At 51.4% G+C, this 20,477-nt stretch overlaps 1 protein-coding gene across 2 annotated transcripts in view; it reads left to right on the plus strand.

Annotated features, from left to right (window-relative positions):
- The window catches only part of PODXL (podocalyxin like), a 1,065,326-nt gene that overhangs the window by 1,001,308 nt on the left and 43,541 nt on the right, over positions 1-20,477 (plus strand). Inside the window, exon 2 of one of the 2 annotated variants that reach the window (XM_050782501.1) lies at positions 11,403-11,747. In XM_050782501.1, the coding sequence (XP_050638458.1) occupies positions 11,678-11,747 (70 nt within the window). In that variant the 5' untranslated portion in view covers positions 11,403-11,677. Of the gene's footprint in view, positions 1-11,402; positions 11,748-20,477 lie in introns of those variants that run through there. The other variant, XM_050782500.1, reaches the window with a different exon arrangement.

The following is a 20,477-nucleotide window of genomic DNA, read 5'->3' on the forward strand; positions in this document are numbered from 1 at the left end:
CAAACAAATACAGTGAGGTTCTTGCCCTCAAAGAAAGAACTTAAGGTCTGTCTGAGTAACTAACAAAAGGCGCACAAAGTCAGACAGTGAATGAAGGCACCAGTACAAGGCAAAGGGAATCCAGAGTAGGAAGTGTTTCTCTCTGGCCTGAGGGGCAGGGCTCAGGTCAGAATAGGCTAGGAGATGACTGGCAGGTGGGAGCAGGTTAAATCCAGCACAAAGAGCAGCATCTAAAGCATTCAAGAGTGAAAGCGTGGCCGGGTGCAGTGGCTCACCCCTGTAATCCCAGCACTTTGGGAGGCCGAGGCGGGCAGACCACATCAGGTCAGGAGTTCGAGACCAGCCTGACCAACATGGTGAAACCTTGTCTCTACTAAAAATAAAAAAATTAGCCAGGCGTGGTTGCGGGTGCCTGTAATCCCAGCTACTTGGGAGGCTGAAGCAGGAGAATGGCTTGAACCCTGGAGATGGAGGTTGCAGTGAGCCAAGATTATGACATTGCATTCCAGCCTGGGTGATAGAGCGAGACTCAATCTCAAAAAAAAAAAAAAAAAAAAAAAAAAGGGAAGAGTGAAGGTGAGTGTCATAGTTGAATCTAAAGAGTTTTATCTGCCGGGCCCAGTGGCTCATTCCTGTAATCCCAGCACTTGGGGAGGCTAAGGCGGGCAGATCACCTGAGGTCAGGAGTTCGAGACCAGCCTACCCAACATGGAGAAACCCTATCTTTACTAAAAATACAAAATTAGCCGGCTGTGGTGGCCCATGCCTGTAATCCCAGCTACTCAGGAGGCTGAGGCAGAAGAATCGCTTGAACCTGGGAGGTGGAAGTTGCCGTGAGCCGAGATCACGCCATAGTTGCCTGGGCAACAAGAGCAAAACTCTGTCTCAAAAAAAAAAAAAAAAAAAAAAAAAAAAAAGAGTTTTCTCCCAGGCAGTGGGAGAAGAGGTTGGAATGGTTAGTTGGGGCCAGAATTAGGGAGTTTGGTCAGGTACGGGATGAAATCCCATCTGACTCTGAGGCCACTTCTCTGGTGGCAGGTGAAGGGAAGGTAGGAGAGGAGACGGGTGAGGATGCAAAAGTCAGGCACTGCCAAGGGTGTGAAGGAGAGCCAGACACAGCTCTGTCCTCAAGCAGCCACAGCTCATCAGGGAAATTAGCTGCATACATGTCAACATCAGGCAGCAGGGCCACATAACAAAGACACAATGATATCATCTCATCCCAAATCTCATATAGAAATGTAACCTCCAATGTTGGAGATTGGACCTAGGGGGAGCTGATGGATCATGGGGGTGGATTTCTCATGAATGTCTTAGTACCATCCTTTTTGGTGCTGTCCTTGCAATAATGAGTGAATTTTTGTGAGATCTGGTCATTTAAAAGTGTGTAGCACCTCCTCCCTCACTGTCTTGCTCCTGGTTTTGACTGTGTGATGTACTTGCTTTCCTTTTGCCTTCCACCATGATTGTAAGTTTCCTGAGGCCTCCCCAGAAGCTGATCAGATGTTGGCCCTAGGCTCCTGCACAGCCTGCAGAATTGTAAGCCAAATAAATCTTTCTTTCTTTCTTTTTTTGAGATGGAGTTTTGCTTTCATTGCCCAGGCTGGAGTTCAGTGGCACGATCTCAGCTCACTGTAACCTCCGCCTCCGGGTTCAAGCGATTCTCCTGCCTCAGCCTCTCGAGTAGCTGGGATTACAGGCACACGCCACCACACCCAGCTAAGTTTTTGTATTTTTAGTAGAGATGGGGTTTCACCATGTTGGCCAGGTTGGCCAGGCTGGTCTGAGGCTCCTGAACTCAGTGATTCACCCACCTCAGCATCCCAAAGTGCTGGGATTATAGGCTTACAGGCATGAGCCACTGCACCAGGCTGAATCTGTTTCTTTATAAATTATCCAGCCTCAGGTACTTCTTTATAGCAATGTGTTAAAGCAAACTAAATAGGGCCTGAGAAGGACTATATTTGAGTCCTTGTGGATGAACTGTAACCTAGCTTAATAGGCAGACAACATTGAAAACCTAACTTAGGGGTATGCGCCTGTAACAATAGCCAAGTCTTGGCCAATCCCAGGGGCCATACTTCAACCATTCATCTACTGTTGAGTGTGCAAACTGTGTTCAAATAAGGCAAACACCAAGCTGTAACCAATCCAGCTGTTCTGTACCTCACTTCCAATTTCTGTATGTCATTTCCCTTTTTTTGTCTGTAAATCTTCTTCCACCACGTGACTCTGCTAGAGTCTCTGTGAATCTGCTGTGATTCTGGGGGCCGCCCAATTTGCAAATCGGTCATTGATCAATTAAACTCCTTTAAATTTAATCAGCTGAAGTTTTTCTTTTTATATATATATACACACACACATACTTATATACTTTCTTTATATATATATATATATATATATATATATATATATATACTTTTTTTTTTTTTTGAGATGGAGTCTCGCTCTGTCACCCAGGCTAGAGTATAACGGTGCGATCTCGGCTCACTGCAATCTCCATCTCCTGAGTTCAAGCAATTCTCTTGCCTCAGCCTCCTGAGTAGCTGGGACTACAGGCACCTGCCACCACGCCCAGCTAATTTTTGTATTTTTTAGTAGAGATGGTGCTTCACCATATTGGCCAGGCTGTTCTTGAACTCCTGAATTCAAGTGATCTGGCCATCTCAGTCTCCCAAAGTGCTGGGATTACAGGCGTGAGCCACCGTGCCTGGCCTGAAGTTTTTCTTTTAGCAAATGTGAGAACAGAGTAATACACATGTCTACCTTCGGGTTATCCTAGGGAAATAAGGTTTTCATCTGCTCATCTGTAAAATGGGATCATGGTAATATATTTGCCTTTCCAGATATATGAAGATTAAATCATGTTAGGAATGTAAAGTGTTTAGCACCATGCCCAGAATACGGGCAAAATTCCATGCAGTACTATCCAAGTGCTGATTCTGGTCCTGGTCAGCCTCCAGGGTGGAGGAAGCTAACTGCACACTATTTTTACTATACTGGGCAGGGGAATGGGAGGGATGGTCAGGGACTGAGTGAGAATGGAAAGCAGGTTGGGGTGTAGGGCGAAGACTGAGCCGAAGCTGATGCCTTGGTCTTCTTTTAGTTCAATGTAAGTAGTAATTGTCTCATAACTCCCTCCCTCAGTTCCATCTCCATGGCACATTGTCTTTTGCTCCTGCCAGGGGACCTGTGCCTTTTTGAGTTGTAAGACCAACAGCTGTGGGACACAGATGCATGCAATGGGCTGTTAGAACAGGAGCTAGAGTTCTAAGCTGCTTCTGGAACCTGCGCTGTTGATGAGTTGAGTGAGTGAGGACTTCACCTCCACTCTCTGGGACTCTGCTTTCTTCCCACATTGGGCCAAGCTCTCTAACATCTGCTGAGCCTTCGACTCTCTCTTAGATGCTAGGCCTGGTCCCAAGGGCCCACGTTCAGGTAACTCCATTACATCCGAGCAGGAGGGACAACCCCAGTTTTGCAACCCACAGCTCTGGCCTGCAATGGATGCAGCCATCGTGGAAAACCCTCTCTACCTGCTGTGCCAGGGCATGACCTGCTCTTCCAACCCACGGCGAAGGGCATCCAAAAGAAAAAACATCTGTTGAAGAGCAGGCTCCTCATTGGAGTGAATGCAGCAGGAACCACACGGGCATTGAAGCTCTGCTGTGGACACAAAGTTTTGCTCTTTTTTTGAGACGGAGTCTCGCTCTGTCGCCCAGGCTGGAGTGCAGTGGTGCGATCTCTGCTCACTTCAAGCTCTGCCTCCCTGGTTCAAGTGATTCTTCTACTTCAGTCTCCTGAGTAGCTGGGACTACAGGTGCCTGCCACCTCGCCTGGCTAATTTTTTGTATTTTTTAGTAGAGACGGGGTTTCAGTGGTTAGTCAGGATGGTCTCGATCTCCTGGTCTCGTGATCTGCCTGTCTCAGCCTCCCAAAGTGCTGGAATTACAGGCGTGAGCCACCGCGCCTGGCAAGTTTTGCTTTTTAAATGTATTTATTGTGCACCAGCGAGGCATTGTGCACACCCCCACACACAAATTCTCGCAGAGATTCTGCAAAACTGATGTTATTTATTTCATAAAGGAGAAGACTGGGGCTCACAGAGGTTAAGTAAAAGCTCAAAATCACACAGTTACTAAGTCAAAAAGCAAAGATGAAGTTCTAACTCATTGCAAGGCTATTCCTATCTACCATGACAAACTGCGTTTCCATCCATACCTTCAGTGGCGAGGTTCCCTTGGCCTGAGATTAGTCCTTCCATCTCTGCTTCTCATCCCATCTCTTGTAACTTCTCCCTTTCAAATATCTTCTTCTGGTTGGCCCACAGTCATATACACATTTCCAATTTTCTTTTTCTTTTTTGTTTTTTTTTGAGACGGAGTCTCTCCCTGTCGCCCAGGCTGGAGTGCAGTGGCGCGACCTTGGCTCACTGCAAGCTCCGCCTCCCGGGTTCACGCCATTCTCCTGCCTCAGCCTCCCAGACAGCTGAGACTACAGATGCCCGCCACCACGCCCAGCTAATTTTTTGTATTTTTAGTAGAGATGGGGTTTCACCATGTTAGCCGGGATGGTCTCGATCTCTTGACCTCATGATCTGCCCGCCTACATTTCCAATTTTTAAAATTTTATTTTATTTTTTGAGACAGGGTCTCACTCTGTAACCCAGGTGGAAGTGGCGTGATCTTGGTTCACTGCAACCTCTGTCTCCCAGGCTCATGCTATCCTCCCACTCAGCCTCCTGAATAGCTGAGACTACAGGCATGTGCCACCACACCTGGCTAATTTTTACATTTTGTGCCGAGATGACATTTCACCATATTGGCCAGGCTGGTCTCAAACTCCTGGGCTCAAACGATCCGCCTGCCTCAGGCTCCCAAAGTGCTGGGATTACAGGCATGAGTCACCACGCCCGGCCACATTTCCAATTTTTAAATGAACCAATGCACACAAACTTTTCCCTTGACTTCATGTTCTCCCTTCTTCCCTTCCCATTCACGCTCGCTGCCTCCATTTCCTCATCTCCATTCTCTCCCCTCAGTTACTTCACTTTACTAAAATCACCCTGGGTAAGATCCCCAAGGACCCTTTCATTGTAAACTTCAGCTGGTAGATTTCAGTCGTTAGAGCAGGTGACACTCTTGACCACCTCCTTCTCATTAAAACACTCTCCTCCCTCCGTTTCTATGGCCTCCTTCTCTGTTGGTTGACTTTCTATTCAGCAACACATTCTCCATCTCTTCCCAAGCCCATTCCTTAATGTTGATCTTCTTTTTTTTTTTTTTTTTTTTTTTTTGGAAGATGGAGTCTCGCTTTGTCACCCAGGCTGGAGTGCAGTGGCAGGATCTTGGCTCACTACAAGCTCCGCCTCCTGGGTTCACGCCATTCTCCTGCCTCAGCCTCTGGAGTAGCTGGGACTACAGGCGCCCACCACCATGTCCGGCTAGTTTTTTTTTTTTAATTTTTAGTAGAGACGGGTTTTACCGTGTTAGCCAGGATGTTCTCGATCTCCTGACCTTGTGATCCACCCGCCTTGGCCTCCCAAAGTGCTGGGATCACAGGAGTGAGCCACCGCACCCTGCCTTAATGTTGATCTTTTGAAGGGCTCTGACTTCAGCCTCTTCTCTTCTCCACGGCAGAATATTCCTAGCCCATCATCTATAGTCATGGCTACAACCCCATCTGCTTGGTTATGGTTCTTGGATCTCCATTTCCAGTCCTGACTTCAGGTCTGAGCTTCACTGTCACAGATAAAACTTCTAGGTCAGGTGTGGTGGCTCACATCTGGAATCCTAGCACTTTGAGAGGTCAAGCTGGGAGTATCACATGAGGCCAGGAGTTTGAGACCAGCCTGGGTAACACAGCAAGACCCCATCTCTATTTATTGGGGGGTGGGGGGGAAGGAAAGAACTTCTAGACATAGCCCCTGAGTCTTGTCTTGGATATAACTTTGAGACATGGCCATGGGTCTTCAGACCTGCTTGAAATTGGACCCATCATTTTCTTCTCCCACATTTGCTTCTCTTCTTATATTCTCCATCATGGTTTGTTCCATTTGCTCTCCCTCCAACCATGTCACTCAGATAATTCATGCAGTCCTGCCACGTCTTTCTGCCCTCAACACACCACACACACCAGCCCACATACCATGTCCACATCCAGTGGGCCACTGAGTCCTATATCAATGCTACCCTCAGATACCTCTTGCATCAGGCCCTTCTCTTCTTTCCCACCACCACTGTCTGAGGGCAGGCCCTTTAGGGACAGCTGCACTAGCCTCCCCAAATGCTGTGCTCACCTCCCACCTCACATCAGCACACCCTTCCTAAGTCCACTGCAGCTAGAATGATCTTTCTTTCATGAAAAGCTGATCTTGAGGCCAGGTGCAGTGGCTCATGCCTGTAATCCCAGCACTTTGGGAGGCCAAGGCGGGCAGATCATGAGGTCAGGAGTTCGAGACCAGCCTGGCCTACATGGTGAAACCCCATCTCTACTAAGAATAAAAAAAAAAAGTAGCTGGGCATGGTGGCATGGGCCGGTAATCCCAATTACTCAGGAGGCTGAGGCAGGAGAATTGCTTGAACCTGGCAGGTGGAGGTCGCAGTGAGCCGAGATCGCGCCACTGTACTCCAGCCTGGTTGACAAAGCAAGACTCTGTCTCAGGAAAAAGAAAAAAAAAAAAAAGGAAAAGAAAAGCTGGTCTTGCCCCTTCCAGCTGAAACCCTGTAGTGACTCTTCATTGTCTAAGCATCTCACCTTTACCCACCTCCCAAGCCTCATCTCCCATCACCCCCACAAATCCTATGCTCTGCTGAGGGCAAAATACCTGTAGATCTTGTTCCATCTGCCCAAAAAGCCCTCCCTTTCACTCTTCCCTTGGTGAAGTCCTACAACTCCTCCAAGACCCAGTTCCCTCCTCTGGAGCCTTCCTTGACCTCCCCAGGTGGGGCTGAGCCATCCTGCTCTCCACTTCCCACATGCCTACCCATGCCGGTGTTACAGCCCCTACTACACGTTAGTCATGTTTGTGTACAGGGTTGCATTCTCAGCCCAGTGCACAGAACCTATCACACTCTGCCTGTTAGAGTAAATGTTATTGAATAATAGTACATAGAGGCATGACTTTGGGGTGAGCTGCCCAACTTGAGTCCCAGCTGATATTCATAGAACCACACAACTTGGCAGTCAGGGGTAACCCAACCTTGGAGATAAAATCCAAACACTTCTTCATCCATGCAGCCTTTGAATATCATGCACCTGCTTGGGGTCAGACACCACCATACTGGGCACTGGATTCCAAGATGAAGTAAACACTGCTCCGACCCACAAGGAACTCAGAGGTCCGTGATTAGAAAGCCCAGGTAAGAGCATCCCTAGCTCCTTACAAGTAGGAGTTGTGGCTTCAGGATGGATACATGTGTGCACTCATCTTTTACTGGGGGATGTGGTAGCGGACAGTCTGTCTCACCCCTAGATGTTGTGTCTAGGGATCAATATTACTTAGGAAGAGGGTCAAGAGGACTTACTGAGTCTGTACTTAGGGATGCACTTACGTAAACAACATCACCAAATTGCACCTGGGGCAGAGAATTATGACCCCTAACATTGACAGCCAGGGGCCATGGAAAAATGTGTAACCTTGTGCCATGGGTTCCTGCGTAATATCTTCCAGGTGACATTCATATTTGCATTCAAGATCTGTATCTATAGATCTGTATCTGTATGTATGATGTTGTAACTGAAGGACAAGCCCAAACTGGGCTTACTCTGTTGATAACAAAATGTCATGTTGCCCCCAGCATGAGCAATAGAAATCTCCCCTGGAACTATAATGACTAAGAGACTTGATGGGAACCCGAATGCCAGAACTCTCTCAGAAGCCAGAGGTACAATGGCTTGGAAGATGTGGGGCTAAAAGTCCACCTCAACATACCTTTCTGTATATGGTCACATTTATTTATTTATTTATTTATTTATTTATTTATTTATTTAGAGATGGAGTCTCGCTCTGTCGCCCAGGCTGGAGTGCAGTGGCGCGATCTCGGCTTACTGCAAGCTCCGCCTCCCGGGTTCACGCCATTCTCCTGCCTCAGCCTCCTGAGTAGCTGGGACTATAGGTGCCTGACACCATGCCTGGCTAATTTTTTTTGTATTTTTAGTAGAGACAGGGTTTCACCGTGTTCGCCAGGATGGTCTTGATCTCCTGACCTCATGATCCACCCGCCTCGGCCTCCCAAGGTGCTGGGATTACAGGCGTGAGCCACCGCGTCTGGCCAAACGGTCAAATTTAAAGCCCTCCAATCAGATTCTGTCAGGTCAACATTCCTAAATCTTTTCCCTTGCCTTCGGATCCCATAAATTTACCCCAGGTCCCAAATCGGGGAGACATTTTTTCTTTTATTTTTGAGATGCAGTCTTGCTCTCTTGCCCAGGCTGCAGTGCAGTGGTGCAATCTCAGCTCACTGCACCCTCCACCTCCCAGGTTCAAGCAATTCTCCAGCCTCAGCCTCCTAAGTAGCTGGGATTACAGACGCATGCCACCAAGCCTGGCTATTTTTTGTATTTTTAGTAGAGATGGGGTTTCACCATGTTGGCTGGGCTGGTCTCAAACTCCTGACCTCAGGTGATCTGCCCACTTCGGCCTCCCAAAGTTCTGGGATTAAAGGCATGAGTCACCATGCCCGGCTGGGGAGACAGATTTGAATTCACTCCTGTCTCTTTGCTGACCAGTTTTGCAAACAAAGCCACTACTTTCTCAAAAGCTAGTGTTTCATAGTATTGGCTTCTGCGCCCATGGGGCAGCAAAACCATTTGATTGATAAAAATGTGAAGGCCAGACACAGTGGTTCTCGCCAGGAATCCCAGCACTCTGGGAGACCGAGGAGGGCAGATCACCCGAGGTCGGGAGTTCCAGACCAGCCTGACCAACATGGAGAAACCCCATCTCTACTAAAAATACAAAATTAGCAGGGTATGGTGGTGGATGCCTGTAATTCTAGCTACTCAGGAGGCTGAGGCAGGAGAATCGCTTGAACCCAGGAAAATAACCAAAATGCAACAAACCTCAGAAGGAATGATCCTGCAAACTTCCTGATGAAAAGCTTCAAAAACAGCATCCATAAAGTGCTTTGGGTTTCAAATATAAGCTCAGGTGTTCTGGGCTGGCGAACTCACTAGTTGGAGCACAATGCTAAATGGGGCCAAAGGCACAGGCCAATTACCTTGGGGTGGCTCATCTCACTGGCCACCAGTGACCTCAAAACCCAGCCAGCTTCATTCCAGAAAGCCACGTTGTACACAAGTTGAGGGGGGCTGTTGGATACTGGGGAGAGTTCAGCACAATTCTCACTTTTCTGTGTCTTCTCTAAGCCCAGATGTCTGCTCTCATTTTAATTTTGCATGATCTTGTAATGGCGCCAATCCCAAATCATGTGCATTTAAAATGCCCTAAGCTTCAAAATATACGCTCTCTTTATAAAGTTAACGTGATTGCTTCTGAGTTTTTAGAGAAATTGAATGATTGAGTGCAAAAACACTGTTTAAATCAGACAGCGTGCTATACACATTTAAAAAAATCCCAGTTAAAAAAAAATATATGTATATATTGCTTGGTTTCAGAAGAGAAACAGGCCTTTTATTGACATGATGTCAGGGGAACAGTACTAAAAAAACATCAAAGATAGTCACACACACACACACATATCGGGAACACCCTCTGTCTTTCCCACATGCGGTGTGGAAAACGGGGCCAGACGATCCTGCAGAAACTTCCTGATGAAAACAGCCCCGTCAGCCCTTCCCCTAAGCTTGAGGCCGGCTGCCACGGAACCCCATCCAGGGCTCCAGAGCTTCCTTCGCGGCTCCAGGGACGCACTGCCCTGCAGGCATCGCCTGCTTACAACCGACTTCAGGGGCTCACGAAGTACCCTGTCCCCGGGACGCGGCTAGATCCTGGGGAAAACCCCTCCACCCAGCCCCATCTGGCAGAGAGACTCCAGATTAGCAGCTCCGGAGTCACGTGAGCCAAATTCACGCCATACCCCGGTTCCAAGGTTAACCACCCCTCGCCCCCTCCGCTTCGCGGCCGCGCTGATGTGCCTCCTCCTCAGGCGGTCCTGGGGTCTGCGTCTCCCAAGCAGCTTTCAGGGGTAAAAAGGAAGGGAGCGGGGGAGGGGAGACGAACTTCTTTGTTCTTTCGCCAGATAAACTCAGTTTACGGAATTCTCCAAAACTCACTCCCATCCGCAATGTGCAAATATCTCTGATCCTCACGTGGAGGGCGAGCTACTTCATTCATTGAGACTTTCGTGTTCCTGGCCCTAGGCTAAGTATTATCTTGTAGGATCACATTTAAGTCTCCCAGTAACCCCCTGAGGTAGGTGTTATTATCCCTATTCTACAGATGAAAAGAAATGAGGTACTGAGAATAACTTGCCTAGGGTTTTACAATTAACAGATTGGCACAGTTAGGTTTTGAGTCCAAGTCTGTTTTGACCCAAAAGTTCTAAATCTTTGTAACTGTTCTTTATATAGCAGGAATAAAAGTAACAACCACTCCTTGCAGAGCAATTACTATATTCCAGGAACGGTATTTCTCCAAACTACTTTCAGAGGCAGGTTTGTCACTTACCTGTTATGTGACCTCAGGAAGTTTCTTAATCTCTTTTTGACTCAATTTCCCTGTCTGCAAAATGAGGCTAAAAATATGGTTGTCATGAAGAGCAAACGAATTAATATACGTAAAGCCTGGCACACATTCATCCCTGAAATTGTTGCTGTTGTTTTTTTAACCATCATCTCCCTTTCACAGGTAAAGAACCTAGCCTTGGAGAGGTGAAGCAGTGAATTAGTCCAGCTTGCCCGGTGCACACCCAGCTGCAAGGACCCGCTCAGAAGTCGTGCGGGATGGGGGCCCGCCGGCAGGTGAATTGCACTTGGCAGGTAGGAGATGAGCTTCTCCGGGGTCGCTGCAGAACGCGCCGCAGCCCGGGAGGCCGCGAATGGTTATCAGCTACCACGCAAGGCTGGAGGTCCGCCCGCTCCGGATTTGCTCGTAGTGCGAGGGCCCCTGCTGTGTCCTGGGGGTTCCCGCCAGGCCCACTCAGAAGCACTCGGGGGGACACCTGTGGGCGGGGCCCAGCTGCCCCGCAGAAGCCCCCGGCCCCGGCCCGCGCGCACACACTCAAAGCCCCCCAAGGCGCGGAGGCTGCCCGCCCTCCCGCCCGCCGCGCTTCAGGGCGGAGTTTCCTCCTCTGCTCATTGTTCACTGCCCAGCGCCCGCCCAGCCCCGGCCCCGCCCTGCCCGGCCGCCGCCGCCGTGGGCGGGCTCATGGGGGAGGGGGAGGGGGAGGGGCGGGGGCGGGGGCGGGGGCCGGCGCGGACGGGACGGGCCAGGAGTAGCCGCAGCCGCCAGTGGGGCCGCAGCCGCGCAGACGCCGCCCAGGACGCAGCCGCCGCCGCCGCTCCTCCGCTGCTGGCTCTGCGCCCCAGCCCCGCTCTGCGGCAGCAGCAGGGAGGAAGAGCCGGCGCAGCGCGACCCGGGAGCCCCGGGCCACAGCCCGGTCGCCGGAGCCACCCACAGGCCTCCCCGAGCGGCGCCCACTCTCCTACCGTCCGGACGCGCGGACCCTCCGCCGGCCCCGCAGCCACCTGCTCCCGGCCCAGAGGCGAGGACACGATGCGCTGCGCGCTGGCGCTCTCGGCGCTGCTGCTGCTGCTGGTGTCGCCGCTGCTGGCCTCCCAGGATGGTGAGTGGCCGGCCCGGGCTCCGCCGGATGCCCCACCGTGCGCGTGTGCCCCCTACCCGGCCAGGTTGCAGGGAAGCCCGACGCGCCGCGTGGTCTGACCCGGAGCAGCCCTGTCGCCGCCGGGGTCACACATGAAGCCCTGACCTTGCACCATCCACGCCCCCTCCAAACTCCACTACGCGGCAGGTGCAGGGCCCGAGCGTGGATTCGTCTCCAGTCTCCACTCGGGAGGAGTGGGCAGTGGATTCTGCCCGGGCAGACAGGAGCGCGCCGGTGCTAAGTGGGTTTGCTTGGGAAAGAAAAGGGAGACAGCACCGCGAGGCTCGACGCTTCTGCGGGACCCTTGGGATCTGATTACACCTTTCCTTCGTGTTGGAGGGAATGTGGGGCTATATTGTGTATTCGTTAATTCCAGGCAAAGAGGCAGGCGAGAAGCTCCCGAGGAAGTCCCTGAAGCAGGTGACAAGCCTCCAGCCACTGTCCACGCGGGCAATGTGCTTACCCGTTTGCAGAGAGGGTTTTCCAAGCAATGTGTGCAGGCTCAACCCCCTGAGCCCGTGCTGGGGCAGGTACAGAGACTGTGGAAGTGGACCTTCCATAGTCCCAGAGTCACCTGGCTGAGTGGGGGTCCTACCTCCGTGTCCCCAAACCAGTCACTTCTTAGTGCGTGGCTACGATGGTGAGACCCCCTCGAATCCTGTTGTTCAAACGGGAACTTCTCTCTCGTAGAATAGGATTGAGCTGCATTTTAGACACACCTTAGAAACCGTACCTGTCTCTCAAGGAACAGAGCTGTACCTCAGAACATTCCCTCCTTGTTTCTTTTCAAGGTGAAATGTTACTCATTCTCTTTGGGGGAACAGGCGATGGCTGCAAACTCAACCAGAGCAGGTGTTCCTAAGCCCCTAGAAACATCCGGAGTCGGATCAGGACCATGGGAGAAGCGTATTTCTCATTCTCTCTTGCCCACCTGAGCACGTGTCTGCAGGGAGAAAGAGGGGAGGTGGTGTGATCACCCTAGGCCAGGAGGACTGCGGGGACAGCACAGACAGGGAAGGGACTCTGCCGCGAGCAGGTGCTGGCAGTTTGGGAGTGGACTCCAAGGGGCGGGGGGAGATGGGAGGGCAGTACAGTCTCTCCTCTACACCGCAGGAAACCTTTGGTAGTGGGCAGGGGCTGGCACTCAGGGAGCAGGCAGGTGTGGGCATCCTCCTGTGGCCGGCGGGAGACTCCACCAGCCTGACTAGAAAGGGAATGTCCTGGCGGGGAAGAATGTGTGTCCCCGGAAGAGGGGCTGCAGTGTGAGGAACAGTCAAAACAGCTTTCAGGGTGGCAATCACTGAAGAGCCACACGACATGCAGGGTTGAGATGACACCAGAGTGTGGTGGCACTCCTCAGCCCTACTCTCTGGGGACAGCTGGACTTCAGGGTGGGCCTTCATATGAACCTTTTGTTGGGAAGCCTCTTAGAACCACCCAGAAGGGCGTTGGGCTGTGTCAGGAAAGAGGGGTTAGTCCCTAGTGCTTCTGAGCTTAAGGTGGCTGAGCCACCCTCACTTTGAGGAGTGGGAGGCGCTGTGGGACAAGACCCTCCCTGTTCTGCCCTAAAAGGAAATGTTCCTAAGCCACCAGTGGGCAAAGCTCTGACTCTAGCTCACTGCTGGCTTCAAGGATGGATGGGACTGTCTTTCCTGGCACCTGGGCACTGCCAGAAACCGTGTCTCTTCCATGAAGCACCACTTCTAGCCTAGCACGGGGCATGGCACATGGCAGAAGCTTGGTATGTGGCAAACAAAAATGACCATAACCCAGTGCCTGCTATAACCAGCAAGTAACCTGGCCCATCCGAGCACTGTGTGCATTACAGAGTGCAGCACTGTTGGGAAGCACTTAGGAAAGTGCAAAGTGCTAAGTGGGGGATGGGGGGAGGATGATGATCATGATGGTGATGATGATTTGCATATATTGAGGCCAGAAAAGTCTTGGTAGGGGGGTTGCGGCAAGCTTGGTCTGTTTGGTAGCTATGGTGCATTTTACACCACCCTCTAGGGACTCAGGAAGGCCAGCTCCATCCCTGTCCTTCTGAAGGTCTGGTCGCCTGGGCCGCTGTCATCAGGAATAGCATAAACACTGCCCCCCACCTGCTGGAATGCTGTGATTTGATTCAAAGCAAGAAAGATTTATAGCTCGAGTCTCTGCAACAAAGGAATTATCCCCAGACAGATCCATCCCTGCCCCTCTCCCCCAGCTTACCTTCCAATATATGGGCAGATCATGCAGCCTACAGCAAAGAAAGCATTCTCCTTAGGGGCCGGACAATTCATCAGACCCCCTTTCCGTGCTTTTCGGTTTGATAACCATCTGGCAGAACCACAATGGTAAGTCACATCTCTGTGCCTCCGTTTCCTTATCTGTGAGATAGAATAAAAAACCAAAGGGACCTCTAGTTCCGCCATGATAAGATATCTGGGGTTCTATGTTCCCTCAGCTACCGAAAGGACAAGCTGATTCAGTATTGGCAATCTGATGTTGAATGGATGAATTCTGGGCAACAGGAAGGCAGCTTGGTGGGGTGGAAACACTCAGGCTTTGGGTCAGAGAGATGTGCGTGACCATGGACAAAATAAGGGACTTCCCTGAACCTCAGTTTCTTCATCTATAAAGTAATAACAGCAATACCTTGTGGGTTGCTATGAAGATGAGTGAGTATATATATCATGGGCTTGACTTTACGCCCAACTCAGGACCACCACTCAGAAAATAGCTGTGATGATTAGTAAGCATATATATTGAGCACCTGGTGGGTTTAAGGGACCCCAGGTGTTGGGATTCTGCCAGTGTTTGTGGGTATCAGTGGATGGATGATAATAAAAACTGAAGCCCCAGTGCCACTCTGTGGGACAGGGAGGCATATGTGAAAGGGTAAGATTTGGAAGGGGTGGTCTGGAGAAAGCCTCCTGAAGGAGGTGGGGTTTTCACATAGGGATTTTAAAATTAAAAGGGTCAGTGTTTCCTAATGTGGCTGAGGCTCTACACATTGTAGTATGTAGGGGGAGATGCAGACTAGGGACGGGGAGTCTGTGATGGCAGTTCTTGAGATGGGGTCATTGAGGCTTTAGGGAGATCAGCTCTCAGAGCTGAAGAGAAAGTTCCACGGTGGCAGGGCGTGACTGCTCACACCTGGAATCCCAGCAACTTTGGGAGGCCAAGGTGGGAGGATTGCTTGATTCTAGGAGTTCAAGACCAGCCTGGGCAACCTAGTAAGACTGTCTCTACTAAAAAGACAAAAAAATTAGCTGGGCATGGTGGTGGCACACGCCTGTAGTCTCAGCTACTCGGGAGGCTGAGGTAGGAGAATTGCTTGAACCTGGGAGTCAGAGGTTGCCGTGAGCCAAGATCACGCCACTGTACTCCAGCCTGGGCAACAGAGGCAGACCCTGACTCAAGGAAAAAAACAAGGTGCCCAGGGCTGGGGTGGGGGAATGTGGGTGTCTCCAGCATGGTGCAGCTTGGGACAGGATCTGAGGCATGAGTGAGCTGGACATTGGGGGTTAGGAGCCAGCCTTTCTAGGGAAGACCCAGAAGCACCTGGTGTCATTGTGGCCAGAGCTTTGGGGTGTGGTCACCCAGAGAAGGGCTGAGGAGGGGAGCGTGGCCTGCCCAGGAGGGTCCTCAGTGTGTCCCCCAGGCCTAGAGGCGTGAGGGAGAGGCATGGAGGCTGCCCCTAGTCTGGTTTTCCTCAGGAGCCCATGTTTGAAGGGAGAGGAGGGTGCTGCCCGGGATTTTGACACCACTGCCCTATGGAAGCTGAGAGGGGAAGGGGACTCCATGTGGTTAGAATTCCCCCCCTGCAGGGAGGAAGGGGAAGAGTCACTCCCAGCCGCCCTCAAGCATCATCTCTGAGATGCCTTCCCTGGTTTCCTAGGGAGAACCAACATGTGTTCCATGATCTGTGTGTCTCCTCCGCCATGCGGTGAGGCCCTCGAGGAGCCAGCAACGTACTCACTGGCCCCTCCAGGGCCCAGCCCAGCACCAGGTGCTGAGCAGTGGCTTGGGATACGCTGGACTGTGGGACCGAGGGGAACCAGCCTCAGCCCTGGCTTCAGGCTCCCTGGAAGGGGAGTTTGCATCCTGGGAAGAGATGTCTGGCCAGTGGGCTTGTTCTCCAGCAGCCGGAGCTGGTGGGAGTAACTGCTGAGGTTTAAGGCTTCTGTGGGGCAGGTGACCCCTGTTGGAATTGGGGCTCAACACTTAACTCAGAGCCCTTCACTCCTTTTTTTTTTTTGGAGACAAGAGTCTCGCTCTGTCACCCAGGCTGGAGTGCAGTGGTGAGAACCCAGCTCACTGCAAGCTCCACCTCCCCGGTTCAGGCCATTCTCCTGCCTCAGCCTCCCGAATAGCTAGGACTACAGGCGCCCGCCACCACGCCCGGCTAATTTTTTTGTATTTTTTAGTAGAGACGGGGATTCACTGTGTTAGCCAGGATGGTCTCGATCTCCTGACCTCATGCTCCGCCCGCCTCAGCCTCCCAAAGTGCTGGGATTATTACAGGCGTGAGCCACCGCACCCGGCCCAGAGCCCTTCACTCTTAAGGGAAGTGGGAGGAACCGTGTCTGCAGTTCACTGGACTTCTTGGGAGGGGACTTAGATGACCCCTATTCCAGGAAGGGCTGCTTCTTCACACCCTTTGAGGCAGAGGACCTCTTCAGGGCTGCTGAATGCAAGCTTTGCTCTAGCCGAAATGGAAGCCATTCCTACATAGTCAGAGAAAGAGAATGGCATTGCCCTGCCCATCCCTACCCACCAGCCTGAGCCTGCCTGGACACTTTCATCAGACCTCAGCCAGGAGCTCTTTACCCAGCTCTGGGCTCATTTCCTATTTGCACCCACTGGGCATGAAGCAGGGCAGGGAGCTCAGCTGGTGGGGTGTCCCGGACCCAGGAACACGGGCAAAGTTGAATGGGTCTCTCTTTATCATGTGTCCTGACTGCTTGATGGTGCTGTTAAGAAATCAAGTGATGTAGCAAATCCAGGATGGTGACTCCTACCCTGCACAGGCCAAATGACGGGGGCATTCTCTTTAAGAAAAGCCTTCAAGAAAATCGACACAGAGGATCCCTTAAAGGAGCCTCTTCATATTTGCAATAACATTTGCCATATGACTGCTTCGAGTAGGCAGCCTGCGGGCTGTGTGCAATGTGTAACTCAGTTGGCAAAGGGTACTTTCCACACCACTTCTAAATGAGCCAGAAAATCATAGGACACAGAATTCTAGAGCTGCGGAGCCTTCTGGAAGTCATCTGCTACAACCTGCTTGTTTCAGATGGAGGATTGCAGGCCAGGGAGGTAGGTTCATTTGACCAAGTTGCCAGTGACTCTCAATAAATGGCTTTCCAGGAGATGGGTGTGCACACGTGTGTGTGTGTGCACGTGTGCATGTGCATGTATGTGTGTACACGTGGGCATATGTGTCAGCTGTGGGTACCAGAATAGAACTCAGCCCTTTCAGTGCTGATTCCCTCCTGGGAATTGGAAAAACTCAGCAAATCCCCTTTATATAATTTTTTATTTTACTTTTTTTTTTTTTTTTTTTGAGATGGAGTCTTGCTCTGTTGCCCAGGATGGAGTGCAGTGGCATGATTTTGGCTTGCTGCAACCTCTGCCTCCCAGATTCAAGACATCCTCCTGCCTCAGCCTCCTGAGTAGCTGGGACTACAGGCGTGTGCCACCACACCCAGCTAATTTCTGTAGAAATGGGGTCTCACCATGTTGACCAGGCTGGTCTTGAATGCCTAACCTTGAGTGATCTGCCCACCTCAGCCTCCCAGTGCTGGGATTATAGGCATGAGCCATCATGCCTGGTGAAAAGCCTCTTTAAAAAGGATTTTAGGATGGTGACAAACTATACTGTGCCCACATCTCTTTCCCTACCCCTCTACCATCAGGGTAAATTAAGGCTTGGGGTCACTTTGCTATTTAAGAGTTAGGCTCCTAAGGGTGCCTGAAATACTGTGCCATAGTACTGGCCACCATGCATTATGCCTATATATGTCTGTGTTTGCCACTGGTCCACTAGCTGCGAGCCCCTGTCATGTCCACGGCCTCTAGCCAACTAGGTGGTTAAGAAATGTTTGCGGGACAATTGGCTGAACAAGATGCAGCGTTCAGCTGCAGATTCATCAGTGGCCCTTGCCCACATCTCCTGCATCCCAAGCTCTTGCATTGTCTCTGAGTCCTGGCCCTGCCCTGAATCACTGGAGCAGCGGCAAGCACAGACCCTCAGCTAAGGGGGTCCCCTAGCTAAGGTTGGCCCCTGGGCCACCTCCCACCCTCCCTACCCTCTTACCCGACACACATCACCACCACCCTCTCTTCCTTTGTAGCCTTATTCCCCTTGGGTCAGCCACCTCACACTTCCCAGGACCAGGGTGCAGGGTGGCACCTCGTCCGCCAATTGTCATGGCCGGAAGGCTATGTGCCTCCACTCAGGGGGAAGAGAATTCCAAGAAGTGGCTGAAAGAGGCTTGCTATCTAGCCCTGGATTAGGGTGCAGGGGCCTTCCAGAGCCAGGCCCCTAGGGATGTGTGGACTGACCTGGGGTCTAAGCTGTCTGATCTCTTACCTTCCTGCTACCTGACCCTGATCAGGGTAGAAGGGACAGCAGTTAAGCAAGCCGGTGAGGGGGGCATTCTGTAATTCTTATACATACTGGCTGTGTATGAGGCTGAAGCCACAGCTCCTTCTTAACTGAAATTCAGGGAGCCGCCAGGTGCGGTGGCTCACGCCTGCAATCCCAGCACTTTGGGAGGCTGAGGTGGGCAGATCATGAGGTCAGGAGTTCGAGATGAGCCTGGTCAGCATGGTGAAACCCAGTCTCTACTAAAAAGACAAAAAATTAGCCGGGCATAGTAGTCCCAGCTACTCAGGAGGCTGAGGCAGGAGACTTGCTTGAACCCAGCAGGCGGAGGTTGCAGCGAGCCGAGGTCACACCATTGCACTCCAGTCTGGATGCCAGAGTGAGACTCCGTCTCAAAAAAAAATAAAAGAAAAGAAATTCATGGAGCTCTGCCTGAGGACGGAGGCCCTTAAGTCTCCATCCAGCCAGGTTCCCATGCCAACCTACTCCCAACACACAACAATTGGAACACACAGAACCCTCCAGCTGGGGTAGCTTGACTTTATCTCACAGACCATTTCAGGGAGGAGAAACTGAGGCACAAATGCAAGGACTTACAGTAGATCATACAACCAGCTCTTCTCCCAAATATGTACGTGGTTCACTCCCTCACTTCCTTCAGCTCTCCCCGTGAATGCCACCTTCTCAAAGAGGCCTTCCGGGGCTGCTCTGCATAGAAACCCCTCCCTGCAGCACACTCGTTTCCTCCTACTCGCTTTTATTTTCTCCATAGCACTCATCACCTGATTTGTCTGTCTCTCCCCCATTAGACTGTAAGTTCCATGAGGGCAGGGACTTCCATTGCGCTGTAGCCACAGCACCTAGAATAGCACTTGGCACAAAGTAGCTGTTCCATAAATATAGGTCGAAGGAGTGAGTTAGTAAGTGAGTGGGTGTCAGGGCTGGCTTAGAACTTAAAGTCTTGCCTGCCAGCCTGTGCTCTCCAAATGCAAGGCTCTTCACCTGATTCAAGAAGGAAGTGGCAGGTGGGGACTGGTCCTAGGTCCTGGGGGAACAGGCATATGGGCAGGAAGGAGCAGGGATTCCTGGTAGGAAGTGGGAGGGGGGCCATGGGAGGTGCAGCAGCGTCATGTCTCCTGTGCTGTCCCCACCCAAAGGATCCTTCAGCTGAGAATTGGGGCTTGTGTTTGTTAGAACTTGATTTGGCTGCTCATAGCAACAAAAAATAAGTAGTGGATTAAAGAAGACAGGCGTCAGTTATATCTCTCTCATATCATAGAACTTCAGAGGGCTGGTGTAGTGGTTCTCCTATCATTCACATGTGGCCTCGCGGTCCAAGATGGCTGCTGGAGTTCCAGCCATCAGGAAAAAGGAACAAGAAGTATGTGGCTCCTCTTTTGAGTGCGCCTCCCAGAAACCACACGTGACACTTCCAGTCACATTTTGTTGAACAAAACTTAGCATGTGGCCACACTAGCTGAAAGGGGGGCAGGAAAGAGAACTTAGGGAAGAGTAATTTTTATTTCAGGCACCCGAGTGCCTAACTGAAGAACAGTGGTTCAGTTACATAGAGGAAGCAGCGAATGGATATTTGGAGTAGGTGACTGGCAAATGCTACTGCAGAACTGGTCCCTGCAAACCCTGGGCTTCTCTGTAGCGGCCCTCTGTCCCCGCCTTGCTGGTCAGATCAGCTTCGCCTCTGCACGAGTGAAACACGGCTCTCAGGCAGCCTGGTCCCACTTAGCCTTCCGGTTATATGGCTGTAGCCTTCTGGTCTGAGGGGCAGTTCCTGGTAATGCACAAAGAAACCTGGCTCCTTCCTAATTGGGTCTTGAGCTGCAACAGGGATCCAAGGTGTCCCAGGACCCCCATGAGCCGGGCCTTGGGCAGGCTAGGTAGGGGAAAGACCTGGGTTCCCCCACTGGCCTGTGGATAGGGAAGAAGTGCTTCTGCTCCCCATCTCCCCCTCTCACCTCAGAGCGGGTGAGTGCAGGGCCAAGGAAATACTGTCTTAGGGGTTTGGACAGTGACCCCTCAGTGACAGCAGCAGCCGGGGCCAGTGGCTTTGAAACCTGCGGGAGGTATTCCGTGGA

The sequence above is a fragment of the Macaca thibetana genome, chromosome 3 (genome assembly GCF_024542745.1).
Source record: "Macaca thibetana thibetana isolate TM-01 chromosome 3, ASM2454274v1, whole genome shotgun sequence".
Lineage (NCBI taxonomy): Eukaryota > Metazoa > Chordata > Mammalia > Primates > Cercopithecidae > Macaca > Macaca thibetana.